General features: G+C 43.6%; 1 protein-coding gene across 9 annotated transcripts in view; it reads left to right on the top strand.

The window, feature by feature from the left end:
• The window catches only part of LOC139530662 (myelin transcription factor 1-like protein), a 140007-nt gene that overhangs the window by 53359 nt on the left and 70122 nt on the right, over positions 1–16526 (top strand). For all 9 annotated transcript variants that reach the window (XR_011666095.1, XR_011666096.1, XM_071327250.1 and 6 more), the window contains exon 5: positions 6471–6533. Coding sequence is in view for 7 of the 9 variants with exons in the window: in XM_071327250.1 (XP_071183351.1) it covers positions 6471–6533 (63 nt within the window). In the remaining 2 variants the exon portion in view is untranslated. The remainder of the gene's footprint in view (positions 1–6470; positions 6534–16526) is intronic.

Below are 16526 nucleotides of genomic sequence, written 5' to 3'. Positions count from 1 at the left end.
TTAGCCTGTACTGACAGGTGGTTAGACCTGTCAGTACAGTGGGCATAAGATGATCCTGAATTGACCCTTGTGTGTTGTCCCTGCTAACTAAGTTCATTGAATTGATACCAATCATACCAAGATGGCATAGCAGTCAGACGTCCTTTGTCCTCGTCTTGTCGTTTCCCGTGTATATATATATTTACATCTTTCTTCGCATATCTTTTATATATTTTCTTTTCCAAAAACTCAACTTCAAAACACTCTCCTGCAATCCGCTACAACTCCAGTACGGGCTCGGGAGAGACGAAGGTCGAAAGCCATGCGTCCCCGAAACACAACCCAACCATCCCAACCATAGCCAGCTGAAGAGTTCCATTTGCCACTCCTGGGTTACAATCACCTATCCGGACCCGTTTTACTGCCGATGCAGAGCCCCACCGGGCCTTCACGACTGGACTACCGACGTTATCTGCCCGAGGGAGTTATCCAACTGGCCCCTCCTTTGCGACGTTACCTGAATGCCCATCTGCGGCCCGCTAATCGTTACCTGTCTTATCGGCTGCTATCGGACAATTTTTCTTGGGTCACTATAACTATATATATTTTGCCAATTGGATTGATCCCCTCTACCGCACGGAACCCCACTAATCTACCGACGGAAACGCACGAAGTGGCTAAAAACAGACCTCCATCCTATGCTAGACCTTGACTAAGCATGCCTCTCCTTAATGTCAATATATCAAATAAAATCAGAGCCGGAGATATTCGCCGTGTAAACCGAACACTTTTCGGAAGACAATGTGGAGCTCTTTCACGCGCCTTGGAAAACTGACAAAATGGCAGACCTGTCACTCCAAAAGCTCTTGTTCGACCTCAGATCAAGCTAGACACCCCATTCCACCTTCCACTGCCTGTTGACATCTAGTGGAAGGCGTATGAAGTGCATGTATATCGATAAATAAAAGCCAGTTGAATAGGCAGGCCCTGAAACAGAGCCTTGTTTTCAGATTTTTCACTTCCTGTATGGAAGTTTGCTGCCAAATGAGTTCTGTTTTACTCACAGATATAATTCAAACAGTTTTAGAAACTTCAGAGTGTTTTCTATCCAATAGTAATAATAATATTCATATTGTATGATCTAGAATAGAGTAGGAGGCTGTTTAAATTGGGCACGATTTTTTCCAAAGTGAAAACAGCGCCCCCGTATTGACAAGAAGTTAACCTTTCAGTGATACCCATCCCGGATCCGGGATCCTCCTCATCAAAAAAGCTGACTAGCATAGCCTAGCCTAGCCTAACGGGACAGGGATATCATATAATATAATTTTCATGAAATCACAAGTCCAATACAGCAAATGAAAGATAAACATCTTGTGAATCCAGCCATCATTTCCGATTTTTAAAATGTTTTACAGCGAAAACACAATATGTATTTATATTAGCTAACCACAATAGCCAAACACACAACCGCATATTTTCACCATGTTTCCACCGCATAGGTAGCTTTCACAAAACCGACAAAATAGAGATATAATTAGTCACTAACCAAGAAACAACTTCATCAGATGACAGTCTTATAATATGTTATACATTTATGTTTTGTTCGAAAATGTGCATATTTGAGGTATAAATCATAGTTTTACATTGCAGCCACCATCAAAAATAGCATCAAAGCAGCCAGAATAATTACAGAGAGCAACGTGAAATACATAATTACTCATCATAAAACATTTATGAAAAATACATGGTGTACAGCAAATGAAAGATAAACATCTTGTGAATCCAGCCAATATTTCCGATTTTTTAAGTGTTTTACAGCGAAAACACAATATAGAATTATATTAGCTTACCACAATAGCCAAACACACAACCGCATTTATTCACTGCAAAGGTAGCTTTCGCAAAAACCAGCATTAGATTTAAATAAGCATGCCCCATTCAAGAAATTTAGAACCAGGAACAGACCTGACTGCCCTTAACCAACACAAAAACATCCTATGGCGTTCTGCATTAGCATCGAACAGCCCCTGGGATAAGCAACTTTTCAGGGTAGCTAGAAACCAATATACACAGGCAGTTAGAAAAGCCAAGGATAGATTTTCAAGCAGAAATTTTCTTCCTGCAACACAAACTCAAAAAGGTTCTGGGACACTGTCAAGTCCATGGAGAAGAATTGCCCAAGCCTTCCCCATTTCTCTTTCTCCCAAATCCAGTCAGCTGATGTTCTGAAAGAGCTGAAAAATCTGGACCCTACAAATCAGCCGGGCTAGACAATCTGGACCCTTTCTTTCTAAAATGATCTGCCGAAATTGTTGCAACCCCTATTACTAGCCTGTTCAACCTCTCGTGTCGTCTGAGATTCCCAAAGATTGGAAAGCAGCTGCGGTCATCCCCCTCTTCAAAGGGTGGGACACTCTTGACCCAAACTCCTACAGACCTATATCTATCCTACCCTGCCTTTCTAAGGTCGTCGAAGGCCAAGTCAACAAACAGATTACCGACCATTTCAAATCCCACCATACCTTCTCCGTAATGCAATCTGGTTTCAGAGCTGGTCATGGGTGCACCTCAGCCACGCTCAAGGTCCTAAACAATATCTTAACCGCCATCGATAAGAAACAATACTGTGCAGCCGTATTCAGTGACCTGGCCAAGGCTTTCGACCCTGTCAATCACCACATCCTCATCGGCAGACTCGATAGTCTTGGTTTCTCAAATGATTGCCTCGCCTGGTTCACCAACTACTTCTCTGATAGAGTTCAGTGTGTCAAATCGGAGGGCCTGTTGTCCGGGCCTCTGGCAGTCTCTATGGGGGTGCCACAGGGTTCAATTCTTGGACCGACTCTCTTCTCTGTATACATCAAAGATGTCGCTCTTGCTGCTGGTGAGTCTCTGATCCACCTCTACGCAGACGACACCATTCTGTATACTTCTGGCTCTTCTTTGGACACTGTGTTAACAACCCTCCAGACGAGCTTCAATGCCATACAACTCTCCTTCCGTGGCCTCCAATTGCTCTTAAATACAAGTAAAACTAAATGCATGCTCTTCAACCGATCGCTGCCTGCACCTGCCCGCCCGTCCAACATCACTACTCTGGACGGTTCTGACTTAGAATATGTGGACAACTACAAATACCTAGGTGTCTGGTTAGACTGTAAACTCTCCTTCCAGACTCACATCAAACATCTCCAATCCAAAGTTAAATCTAGAATTGGCTTCCAATTTCGCAACAAAGCATCCTTCACTCATGCTGCCAAACATACCCTTGTAAAACTGACCATCCTACCGATCCTCGACTTCGGCGATGTCATTTACAAAATAGCCTCCAATACCCTACTCAATAAATTGGATGCAGTCTATCACAGTGCCATCCGCTTTGTCACCAAAGCCCCATATACTACCCACCACTGCGACCTGTACGCTCTCGTTGGCTGGCCCTCGCTTCATACTCGTCGCCAAACCCACTGGCTCCAGGTCATCTACAAGACCCTGCTAGGTAAAGTCCCCCCTTATCTCAGCTCGCTGGTCACCATAGCAGCACCCACCTGTAGCATGCGCTCCAGCAGGTATATCTCTCTGGTCACCCCCAAAACCAATGTTTCCTTTGGCCGCCCCTCCTTCCAGTTCTCTGCTGCCAAAGACTGGAACGAACTCAAAAATCTCTGAAACTGGAAACACTTATCTCCCTCACTAGCTTTAAGCACCAGCTGTCAGAGCAGCTCACAGATTACTGCACCTGTACATAGCCCATCTATAATTTAGCCCAAACAACTACCTCTCCCCCTACTGTATTTATTTATTTATTTTGCTCCTTTGCACCCCATTATTTCTATCTCTACTTTGCACATTCTTCCACTGCAAATCTACCATTCCAGTGTTTTACTTGCCATATTGTATTTACTTCGCCACCATGGCCTTTTTTTTGCCTTTACCTCCCTTATCTCACCTCATTTGCTCACATTGTATTTAGACTTCTTTTTCTACTGTATTATTGACTGTTTGTTTTACTCGTGTAACTCTGTGTTGTTGTATGTGTCGAACTGCTTTGCTTTATCTTGGCCAGGTCGCAATTGTAAATGAGAACTTGTTCTCAACTTGCCTACCTGGTTAAATAAAGGTGAAATAAATAAATGTAAAAATTAAAAAATTGCATGTACTAGACGCCCAGGGGTACGAGCAATATCGTCGAGGGTACGCCAAATAAAAATGTGATTCACATATTCAAACAGTCCATTTATATTTTCCAATGGGGTTATACATTTGGGGTTTTTTCTCACCTGAGTAGCCTTGTTTCACTTCCAAAAATAAAATTAAACCATCTAGTGTTCAGCTAAATAACAACACAATGTCAAATACAGGTAGCCAAATACAGGTAGCCTCACATTAAGCGTTACTCTCTCGCGGGAATTGCACTAACGTGCAATTCCCGCGATGTGTTTATCTGTACTGATGGCGCAAAAGCCATGACAGGGAGACATAGTGGAGTGATAACGAGCTTAAAGTTTTCTTTACTGACCATAATTTTCACTTGTCTGACCGCTTGCATGATGACGACTTTCTCACACGACTAGCCTATCTGGGTGATGTTTTTCTGGCCTGAATGATCTGAATCTAGGATTACAGGGACTCTCCGCAACTATATTCAATGTGCAGGACAAAATTGAGGCTAGGATTTAAGAAGTTGGAGCTCTTCTCTGTCTGCATTAACAAGGACAACACACAGGTCTTTCCATCATTGTATGATTTTTTGTGTGCAAATAAACTCAAGCTTACAGACAATGTCAAATGTGATATAGCGAAGCACCTGAGTGAGTTGGGTGCACAATTACGCAGGTACTTTCCAAAATGGATGACACAAACAACTGGATTCGTTATCCCTTTCATGCCCTGCCTCCAGTCCACTTGATATCTGACCAAGAGAGCCTCATCGAAATTGCAACAAGTGGTTCTGTGAAAATTGAATTGAATCAGAAGCCACTGCCAGATTTCTGGATTGGGCTGCACTCAAGCGTATCCTGCCTTGGCAAATCACACTGTTAAGACACTGATGCCGTTTGCAACCACGTACCTATTTGAGAGTGGATTCTCGGCCCTCACTAGCATGAAAAATAAATACAGGTTGGTTGTTTGAAGGTGACGGGACTATAAAAAGTTTGGGAACCACTGTCCTAGACCATGAAACCCATTGATGGGATCAGCCCACTGGATCTCCCTGCATCGATGATGGACAACCTTACATTGGTGCTCCAGTTATCCACTAAGAGTTCTCATGTATGTCTTATATTTGGCCATTTAATCCTGGTTCAAAGATACTTTTATACTTTCATCCATGGGTTTAATTAAGTCCTTTACAGGCTGGGATAAGTTTTTTTGAGACATAACATTGTGGACCCATATATCAATAAATAATATCCCACCTGGACGCCTACAGTATAGCTTTCTGATTTCCACAGACAGTGTGGCTCCCCATCTCTACCTCTCTCTTCCCCCTCTTTTCTTTCTTACTTTCTCTCTCTCTGCTCTCTCCCTCTCTCTCTTTCCTTTCTCCATCGCTGCCTGCAGATGGCAATTAGTCAGCGGATCGATGGCCAGCCCATCTCCAGGCCGAGGCGTCCATAATGCCGATAATGCCGCTCGATGGCGTCGCTCCCCAGAGAGAGGATAGTCATCAGGGCAAATACGCTTGACTTTCCGTGACGGTTCTGTCTGGTCTGGTCTGGGGAGATATGCCACTGTGATACTGGAGAGGGTTATGATGGTTATGATGAGGATTAGGCTAAAATGAGAGGAGGGGCTAGGTGAGGGAGTAAAACCAGATTGGAGTGTGAATTACCATACCAGTGCATACGGTACATACGTATAGGAGTACAATGAGAGTGCATTGGGGGTAGAGTAAAGGTAGAAATGTTCTATGATTTTAAAGGGGGAGGAACATCCAATAAAAGTGTGGAGAAGAAAACAGAAACTGAACAGCATATTAATAGTAGATGGATGGACAGATGGAACAAGGGAAGAGTGGATAATTGTCTGTTATGTGCATACTCAGTGTGGAGAATGGTGAGCTGTGTGCATACTCAGTGTGGAGCATGGTGAGCTGTGTGCATACTCAGTGTGGAGAATGGTGAGCTGTGTGCATACTCAGTGTGGAGCATGGTGAGCTGTGTGCATACTCAGTGTGGAGAATGGTGAGCTGTGTGCATACTCAGTGTAGAGAATGGTGAGCTGTGTGCATACTCAGTGTGGAGAATGGTGAGCTGTGTGCATACTCAGTGTAGAGAATGGTGAGCTGTGTGCATACTCAGTGTGGAGAATGGGGAGATGTGTGCATACTCAGTGTGGAGAATGGGGAGATGTGTGCATACTCAGTGTGGAGAATGGTGAGCTGTGTGCATACTCAGTGTGGAGAATGGTGAGTTATGTCCATACTCAGTGTGGAGAATGGTGAGTTACGTGCATACTCAGTGTGTGTTTCTGTTTCATCGCAGCTGTCCTACACAAGGCTGTGATGGAAGTGGACATGTCAGCGGCAAATATGCAAGACATCGAAGGTAAAACAATCTCCTTTTGGTCTTATTTCAGTAACGGATTATCCATTCTTTCCACTTTTACTGTACACTAATGATTTCAATTTGTTTTACTGGTATATCCTTTATTGAAACGCATTCCAATAGCCTACCATAATTGTTTCCCCTCAGCCAGGTTTGATGGGCAGGTTACTGCACTAATATGTATTCCGATCCCTTTGTCATTTGCATATGTACAGTGGGATATGCTAATCATGTTTTCTAGTGCATAAGCTCTCCATAAAGCTATTCATAAACAAGCACTCAAAATGGAAGGATCTCTCTCCTCTCTAAAGGACATGCCTGTGTTCTATTCCTTCCCCTTTGTTCTAAAATACCAGGCTCATTGTGAACTAATCCCATTTTCACAGTCAGACAAAGAGGGGGTTGCTGCCTTACATAACCGGAACCAGACACTTTGGGCTTCTCCTAAATAGGCTGTCAAAAGTATTGGTAGAATCACCCCTTTTCAGATAAAGGCTGTGACTATTGTGTATATATTATGTGTATCACAGGAGGTTGGTGACACCTTAATTGGGGAGGACAGGTCCGTCGCAATGGCTGGAGCGGAATTAGTGGATCGGTATCAAATACATCAAACACATGGTTTCCAGGTGTTTGATGCCATTCCATGTCTGCCGTTCCAGCCGTTATTATGAGCCGTCCTCCCCTCAACAGCTTCCACCGACGTGTATACTAACTTGTGGTTCTCATGCGTGAGTACCATATCACCACAAACACTATGTTAATCATTATGACATCACATGCGTCAGACCCGTTCAGACTCGTCTCTTAAACAGAGCATTTGTATTTGTCTCTTACTAAATACAGGCAGAGCCGTTCTCTCTCTGTCAGCTCCTCTTGGGCTGAAATGTTCAGAACAGTTGAGGAAGGTGGGCGGGAGAGAAAGGAAGAGAGAGAGAGAGAGAGAGAGAGAGAGAGAGAGAGAGAGAGAGAGAGAGAGTATTTGAGCAAGGCAGTCTTAGCCAGGCATGCTGATGGATTGAGCCTCTCGTTTGTTTTATTTATCTTCAATTATCCGCTGAGCAAAGCAAAGCACTGGCTGGTGGGATGGACACGTCACACTAAGAGGAGGAGTGTTTCTTTGTCTTCTCTTTGTGTGTGAGAGAGAAAGAAAGAGAAAGAAAAAGAGAGAGCGAAAACAGAGATGGGAAACAGTGCATGGCTATGCAGCCTTCTCCATACTGTCCGTCCTCTCTCTTCTCTCTCGCTATAAAGATACATATGGTACAGAGCGCTGCTGTCTATCAACTGTGCTGACGTCCAAGATGGCGGCAAGACCTAAGCCAGAGGGCCGCCAGCCTCTGAGGGGGTTTGAGTAATGACCCCATCCAGACAAGGGCAAGTAATTATAACACTGGAAAGCCTGGCACGTGACCAGGGTGGGAGATTTCTGTGGGAAAGCTAGTGTGTGTGTATGTGTGTTCACGTGTGTGTGTGTGTGTGTGTGTGTGTGTGTGTGTGTGTGTGTGTGTGTGTGTGTGTGTGTGTGTGTGTGTGTGTGTGTGTGTGTGTGTGTGTGTGTGTGTGTGTGTGTGTGTGTGTGTGTGTGTGTGTGTGCGCACACGTGCGTGACTTAGTTTAGTTCCCGATTCACCGACACGGTCATCACATTCTACAATGATTTTGAATAATTAAAATGTTAAATTAACTGGATAATGTCTTGGACGGCCATGTTTCAGCTCTGACACTGGCGATTAAAGCTTCCACTAGAACTACTAGCCTCTCTCATTCCACCAACCAGTGGACAGAGCAAACCTGTGTCTTAACAGAGATGGAGTTAGAACAGGTAGCTAGAGACAATTCCACAGAACAGTATGCACATCCAAAACTGTCCACAGTTGCAGGGTACAACAATTCCACAAGGAAAGTTGATGAATACCCACACAATTAATGCATTGTTTAATCAGCAACTAGTTGGACCTCAAAGGGCTTTCATCAGGCTTAACTAAGGTTTAGCAATGATGCATCTCCATCTTCGTTTTTCTCTCATGCTCCCACTCTGACTTGTTCCTCTTTCTCTCTCTCTCTCTCTCTCTCTCTCTCTCTCTCTCTCTCTCTCTCTCTCTCTCTCTCTCTCTCTCTCTCTCTCTCTCTCTCTCTCTCTCTCTCTCTCTCTCTCTCTCTCTGTCTCCCCCCTCTGTCTCTATCTCTCTGCCCCCCCCTTCTCTCTCTCTGTCTCTCTCTCTCTCTGTCTCCCCCCTCTGTCTCTCTCTCTCTCCCCCCCCCCCCTCTCTCTCTGTCTCTCTCTCTCTCTCTCTGTCTCTCTGTCTCTCTCTCTCTCTCTCTCTGTCTCTCTCTCTCTCGGCCATCTCCGGCAGCTAATTTCTCCTTCAGATGGTTCCGTGCTCATTTCCATACTTATCAAAGTGTTTTGACTATCCGATAGAAGCTCTAAGAAGGTGGGATCATTAATATGTTAATTAGTCCCTTTCTCCGCTCTCTGCACGGCGTGCCAGCGATATCCTCTTTCCTCTCCAGCCTAGCCGCGCTGCAATTCACAAAGCCTTAGAACGCATGCCGCAGACCCAGAAAGGCCATAACATAAGACTATTCACACCCTGCTGATGGTTCCATGCAGTCCCAGTAAACCATAGTCTCTGTTTGTCTGTAGCCTATGATTTTATTTTATTATCGTGTCAGGCATCTTCAGGATGCCCAGCCCACATTGTATTTACTGTAGCAAAATAAGATAATCATGTCTATACATACAGTGCCTTCGGAAAGTATTCAGACCCCTTGACTTTTTCCACATTTAGTGACTTTGCAGCCTAATTCTAAAAGGGATTAAATAAAACATTTCCCCAGCAATCTACACACAATACCCCATAATGACAAAGCAAAAACAGGGTTTTAGAAATGTTTGCAAATGTATATATATATAGAAAAAAAACTGAAATACCTTATTTACATAAGTATTTAGAACCTTTGCACCTGACTCAAAATTGAGCTCAGGTGCATTCTGTTTCCGTTGATTATCCTTGAGATGTTTCTACAACTTGATTGGAGTCCACCTGTGGTAAATTCAATTGATTGGACATGATTTGGAAAAGCACACACCTGTCTATACAAGCTCCCACAGTTGACAGTGCATGTCTGAGCAAAAACCAAGAAATGAGGTCGAAGGAATTGTGAGACAGGATTGTGTCGAGGCACAGATCTGGGGAATGGTCGAAAAAAATTCTGCAGCATTGAAGGTCCCCAAGAGTACAGTGGCCTCCATCATTCTTAAAAGGAAGAAGTTTGGAACCAACAAAACTCTTCTTAGTGCTGGCCGCCCGGCCAAACTGAGCAATCGGGGGAGAAGGGCCTTGGTCAGGGAGGTGACCAAGAACCCAATGGTCACTCTAACAGAGCTCCTGAGTTTCTCTGTGGAGATGGGAGAACCTTCCAGAAGGACAACCATGTCTGCAGCACTCCACCAATCAGGCCTTTATGGTAAAGTGGCCAGACGGAAGCCACTCCTCAGTAAAAGGCACATGACAGCCCGCTTGTCTGATAAAACCAAAATTGAACTCTTTGGCCTGAATGCCAAGCGTCACGTCTGGAGGAAACCTGGCACCATCCCTATGGTAAAGCATGTTGGTGGCAGCATCATTCTGTGGGGATGTTTTTCAGCGACAGGGACTGGGAGACTAGTCAGGATATGAAAACCTGCTCTAGAGCGCTCAGGACCTCAGACTGCGGCAAAGGTTCACCTTCCAACTGGACAATGAACCTAAGCACACAGTCAAGACAACGCAGGAGTGGCTTCGGTACAAGTCAGAGCTCGGACTTGAACCTGATCGAACATCTGTGGAGAGACCTGAAAATAGCTGTGCAGTGACACTCCCCATCCAACCTGACACAGCTTGAGAGGATCTGAACTCGCCAAATACAGCTGTGCCAAGCTTGTAGCGTCATACCCAAGAAGACTCAAGGCTATAATCGCTGCCAAAGGTGCTTCAACATGGTACTGAGTAAAGGCTCTGAATACTTATGTCAAGTGATATTTCTGTTTTTTATTACATTTGCTAAAATATAAAATAAAACGTTTTTGCTTTGTCATCATGGGGTATTGTGTGTAGATTGATGAGGGAGAAAAACTATTTCATCAATTTTAGAACAAGGTCTGAATACAATGGACTGTATATATAAACATACGTTTATACAGCAGTGAAAAACAATTCAGAAAACAAAACAAAAACATTTCAAGTTTACAACTTATCTTGTCGAAGCTTTGGAGATAAAATTTGCAACCAAGAATAGGTATTTTCTAAATAGCCATTCAAATTTTTCTTCATATCTAATCAAGAATAGTTCCTGATTTCTTTGCAACATTTTATCAAACAGTATAACTCACAAATCATCATATAAAGTACAATGAAACAAAAATGGCAGTTCATTCTCGACCTGCCCTAAATCACAGACAGTACATAGTCGCTCTTCTTCATCTATGGCGTTGAACCTACATACATCAATTGACAAAGGCAGTAGCCCGGTTCTCAATGGGGCACAAACGGACCTTTGGTTTCTGGTTAGGTGAGGGGTGACATAAGGTTCTGGATCGTAGCTGTTTCTGATATGGTTGTATGTTCTGAGTTTTGGTTTTAGCCATATGTCAGTTGACCGTTTTTCTTTGTTGCTTAGGGTTAACTTGCACCGAGCTGTCTGTTTAAACTACTAGAATACAGCTCAGAAATCCATGCATACCCCACAGAACCCAGTCAAAACTGTTCGCTGCTCTGGCACCCCAATGGTGGAACAAACTCCCTCACGACGCCAGGTCAGCGGAGTCAATCACCACCTTCCGGAGACACCTGAAACCCCACCTCTTTAAGGAATACCTAGGATAGGATAAAGTAATCCTTCTAACCCCCCCCCCCCTTAAAAGAGTTAGATGCACTATTGTAAAGTGGTTGTTCCACTGGATATCATAAGGTGAATGCACCAATTTGTAAGTCGCTCTGGATAAGAGCGTCTGCTAAATGACTTAAATGTAATGTAAATGTAACATGCCACTAGAGGTCTCTTCACAGTCCCCAAGTCCAGGACAGACGATGGGAGGTGCACAGTACTACATAGAGCCATGACTACATGGAACTCTATTCCACATCAGGTAACTGATGCAAGCAGTAGAATCAGATTTTTGTTTTAATTAAAAAACTACACCTTCTGGAAATACAAACTTGTGTTTGATCCTATTAGCATTGCATTGTAACTTGTTTCTAAATATGTGTTGTAGATCAGATTCCTTAAATATAGTCTATGTGTATGAAATGACTGGGCTTCAATGGATCTCTATGTTATATAAGTCCAGGGCCAGGGGTTCATTTATGGAGCTGACCAAGTGTAATAATATCATTCCAACGGATTTATCTGTAGGTGGAGGTTAATGGGGTAGGAATATTGGATGGCAATAACAGGCCCATGGCAGGATAGTTTGGCCAGCCGTTTTAGATTAGTCAACTTTCATCAAGTCTCAACGCTGATAGATAATTGGCTGGTTGGTGTTATTAAGACAGAGGGACTACAGCAGGCTTCTCTAACGCCTGGTGTGACTAAAAATCACTAGACAATGTTCTATTAGACGAAGCATTAATAGCTGATGCTGTTAACCTGGCATCCAGGGATTTGATGGAAGTTCCTTTGCCCATAAGAAATCCAATCAAAATGGTATTTTCTTTTTTCTTCTATTTTCTAGAAAATATGTACTGTTTATTTTCCCTCTCTCTGTTTTCCTCTGAAGTTTTGTGAAAATTCATCACACGTTAATTATGTGTGAGAAAAAAAACGAAGCAGGGTTTTTTTATGGTGTGAACATGCCAAGGGGTCAAGGCAGGGCAGTAGATCCCGCCCACTCAGGCCATACTTAATAATGACTCTCACTTTGAACCCACTTACTGTCTGGAAGGTTGATTGACAGATAGTGTCTGTGGTGTCGGGGGTGAACAAGCCCCTCTGGACCACGACTAGAGTTACAGAGCAGTGGCAGCTAAATTACACCTTAGGAAGGACCTCTGGCCCAGAGAGAGCGAGGGAGGGAGGGCTGATGAATGAAGAATGGATGTGAGATGAGAGGCAGAGGTTGAACCGTGTGGGTCCACAGAGCACATAGAAGATGAGAGGAATGAGTAACACACCAGGCAGATCGCTCAAGAGTGACTCCGAAATTGGACATCTATTCATGTCCTGGATAGTGGGGACATGGATAGGGGCAATTGTGAGGGCTATTACCATCAAGTAGGCTTGGGTTTTGCTAGGGCGTTGTGGATGGGAATAATCCAGTAATCCCATGACTCTGGATAAGGTGTATTCCCAGTGGTGGAAACTCATTGTTAATTTTTTTGTTTTAATCCTATCCCAAACCTTCACCCATAACTTAACCATTCGGAATGAATGCCTGACCTTTATGTTTTAACCCTTATTCCAAACCTTAACCCTTAATCCAATGACTCCGGATCAGAAGGTATCCTGTTCAATCCCAGTGGTGGAAACACATTTTTTTTTATTTTTTTTTGATCCTATCCCAAACCTTAACCCTTAATTTAACCATTTTGATTGAATACCTAGCCTTAATGTTTTAACATTATCCCAAACCCTATCCTAAGCTCAGTTGGTAGAGCATGGCATTTGTAAAGCCATGATAGTGGGTTCGATTAGGGGACCACCCATACGTAAAATGTATGCACGCATGACTGTAGGTCGCTTTGAAGAAAAGTGTCTGATGAATGGCATATAACCCAGGGTGTCAAAAACACTTAGTAATTTGATGTTTGGAGCAAATTTGACATGTGGATGAACGTCTAATTCTGCGGTGAGACTCTAAGAGCTTGTTGACACACATACTGAGTAACACACGTACACACGCACACACACACACACACACACACACACACACACACACACACACACACACACACACACACACACACACACACACACACACACACACACACACACACACACACACACACACACACACACACACACACACACACACACACACACACACACACACACACATTTCACGGGGTGATGAGACCCAGCATGAAACCATTAGATACACAGTCCTAATCAGTCACTATTAGCATTTCATAATTCTCACATAGTGTTTATCAGTCATTCACAATCATTCACTAATACACATTTAGAAAATGTATGCACATACAGTCCATGTAATCACCTCTGCACACAGCTAGTAATACCGTTTTTCACAATCCCTTTGGCACTCATTTCAGAACCGTGTGGTCATTTTTCAAAACTCTAGACACAAAACTCAAAACGGTCATCACTTGTAACACAGGCTGTCCAATGTTCAAAACATTGCATTGTGCATTCATATCTTTAAAGAAACCTTGCACATGCAGAATCATTGGTTCAAATAACTCATTTATTATGAAATACCATAGGCACAATCATTTAGATCACCCACACACAAAATACCGATAGTTTCACTGTGTAGTTGTTCGTTCAATCATTAAATATTGTAGTACAAAATATGTGATACATGTTTCATTAAAGTGGTACATGGACCATAGAAACAGTGTCTGATAAAAAATGATGATGAAATATTACATCCATAGATAATGTAGTCCAATTGTTCCACGGTAATTGGTGTCAATGGATCTCGTTATCGTTATCCTGAAACTTTCATGATCTAAACATGGAATATTTTTCCTCAGTTTCCATAAAACTATGCATTAATAAGAGTAATGCAACAGTTACTTATCATTTTGAGCAGTTGTATCAATTGATAGTTAGATCATTGTAATGAAATGAATAGACAGTCATCTCAGATGTAATGTGTGAATTGCATTTTGAAATGGTAATACTTTGATGTTAAGTTGTGTTTTGAACAGGTGATTTTAGTTCAATGAACAAATGATCTTAGCTTTATGTGTATTGTATCCAAGCAATTGGAAAAAGAGTTTTGAAAAATGTGCATTTTGATCATTGGTTGTGAGTTTTGTGTCTAGAGTTTTGAAAAATGACATCAGGGTTCCGAAATTTGTGCTAAAGTGATTGTAAAAAACTGTAAACACACACATTTCCACACACATACACGCGCACACACACACACACACACTCACACATCGAGTGCCTGTCTGCCTCTCTGATTCAGAGAACCTCCAATAACAGGCGGTGCGGTCTGAAGAGCCCCAGAGGACCAGAGGACTTTGAGAGGCCTCACACCCCTCCTGTGAGATCCCTAGAGAGGGAGGAAATCCACAGCTCACACCCCTCCTGTGAGATCCCTAGAGAGGGAGGAAATCCACAGCTCACACCCCTCCTGTGAGATCCCTAGAGAGGGAGGAAATCCACAGCTCACACCCCTCCTGTGAGATCCCTAGAGAGAGAGGAAATCCACAGCTCACACCCCTCCTGTGAGATCCCTAGAGAGAGAGGAAATCCACAGCTCACACCCCTCCTGTGAGATCCCTAGAGAGGGAGGAAATCCACAGCTCACACCCCTCCTGTGAGATCCCTAGAGAGAGAGGAAATCCACAGCTCACACCCCTCCTGTGAGATCCCTAGAGAGGGAGGAAATCCACAGCTCACACCCTTCATGTGAGAGGGTGGATCTGTGTGTCTTTACCAAGTATACTGTACACACACACACAGAGGTAGATTCTTAAAACACACACACACACACACACACACACACACACACACACACACACACACACACACACACACACACACACACACACACACACACACACACACACACACACACACACACACACACACACACACACACACACACACACACACACACACACACACACACACACACACATCCATTAACATCGGTTTCTTCATAGTCCAGAGCAGGAATCCTCCCTGAGCAGCCACTCAAAGCAAATCATTTCACCAGAGAGAACATAAGCCTGAAATACAGATGGTACAGACGATATCCTTCTGTGTCCCACCATTGTGTCTAAATGGTGGAGCAGGGCACTAGTATAACATGTAACTGAACATCCTCTAACTAGCTGCCTCTCATACCTCCTCCGTCACACAGATAGAAGAGGGGTATGGAGGGATGGTCGGTAAACCTGTTTCAGGTCCCTGTGGCGTCATTAAGGCAGATAAATGCTCTCGGTTCAGTCCAGGCTGTTTGTCAGCCCCTCTAAGAAGGGGTGAAGGAAGGAGAAGCTATAAAGTCCAATTAGTGTGTGGAAGGACAGAGTAACGGCCGTGCGACTAGCCTCGGGAGCCACACTCTGACACCTCACAGGCTATACACTAACACAATCAGGAAGTGGAATGGAGGTAGAACTGTAATGGCGGTAGAGCCATGGTGAAGGGAGCTACCAGGCAGCTCAAAACCGCTACTGAGTCAAAGTGGTTTGTTTGTGACACTCCACCATTTTCCAGTGGTTTTACTTCATGAGAAACCCTCCTATGCATGCATCCAAATGTAAAAGAGAAATAGGCCACATGGTTTCCTCTGAGATACCAATACTCACTGTGACACACACACACACACACACACACACACACACACACACACACACACACACACACACACACACACACACACACACACACACACACACACACACACACACACACACACACACACACACACACACACACACACACACACACACACATAACTCTCTCTTTCTGACAGTGATGTTTTGGTTTTGGGTGGCATTTAGTTTCTGGGCTGCACAAGATGCTTCATAAATGAATGATGAGTAAATCTGTGAAGTGTGAATAATTGATGGCAGCAGAGGTAACAAACAAAGGACTGCTGTTATTATTAGTTAATAAGACACTGTAGATACTCACTAACGGTACCTCATTATCTCACACCCTACCTACTCGTCCTCCATGTTTGGAAGGCAGGAGAGCAGGCTAACAGGATATGCATTGCATACTAAAACACTGTTCAATCCCTCCAGGCCTATGTGACGATCCCTACCTGGGAGATGTGCCGTTGCCTAGCGCACGGTAATTACATCC

This window comes from Salvelinus alpinus, chromosome 9 (assembly GCF_045679555.1).
Source record: "Salvelinus alpinus chromosome 9, SLU_Salpinus.1, whole genome shotgun sequence".
NCBI lineage: Eukaryota > Metazoa > Chordata > Actinopteri > Salmoniformes > Salmonidae > Salvelinus > Salvelinus alpinus.
Note: the sequence above shows the minus strand (reverse complement) of the source record. Positions and strands in the feature narration are given on the sequence as shown.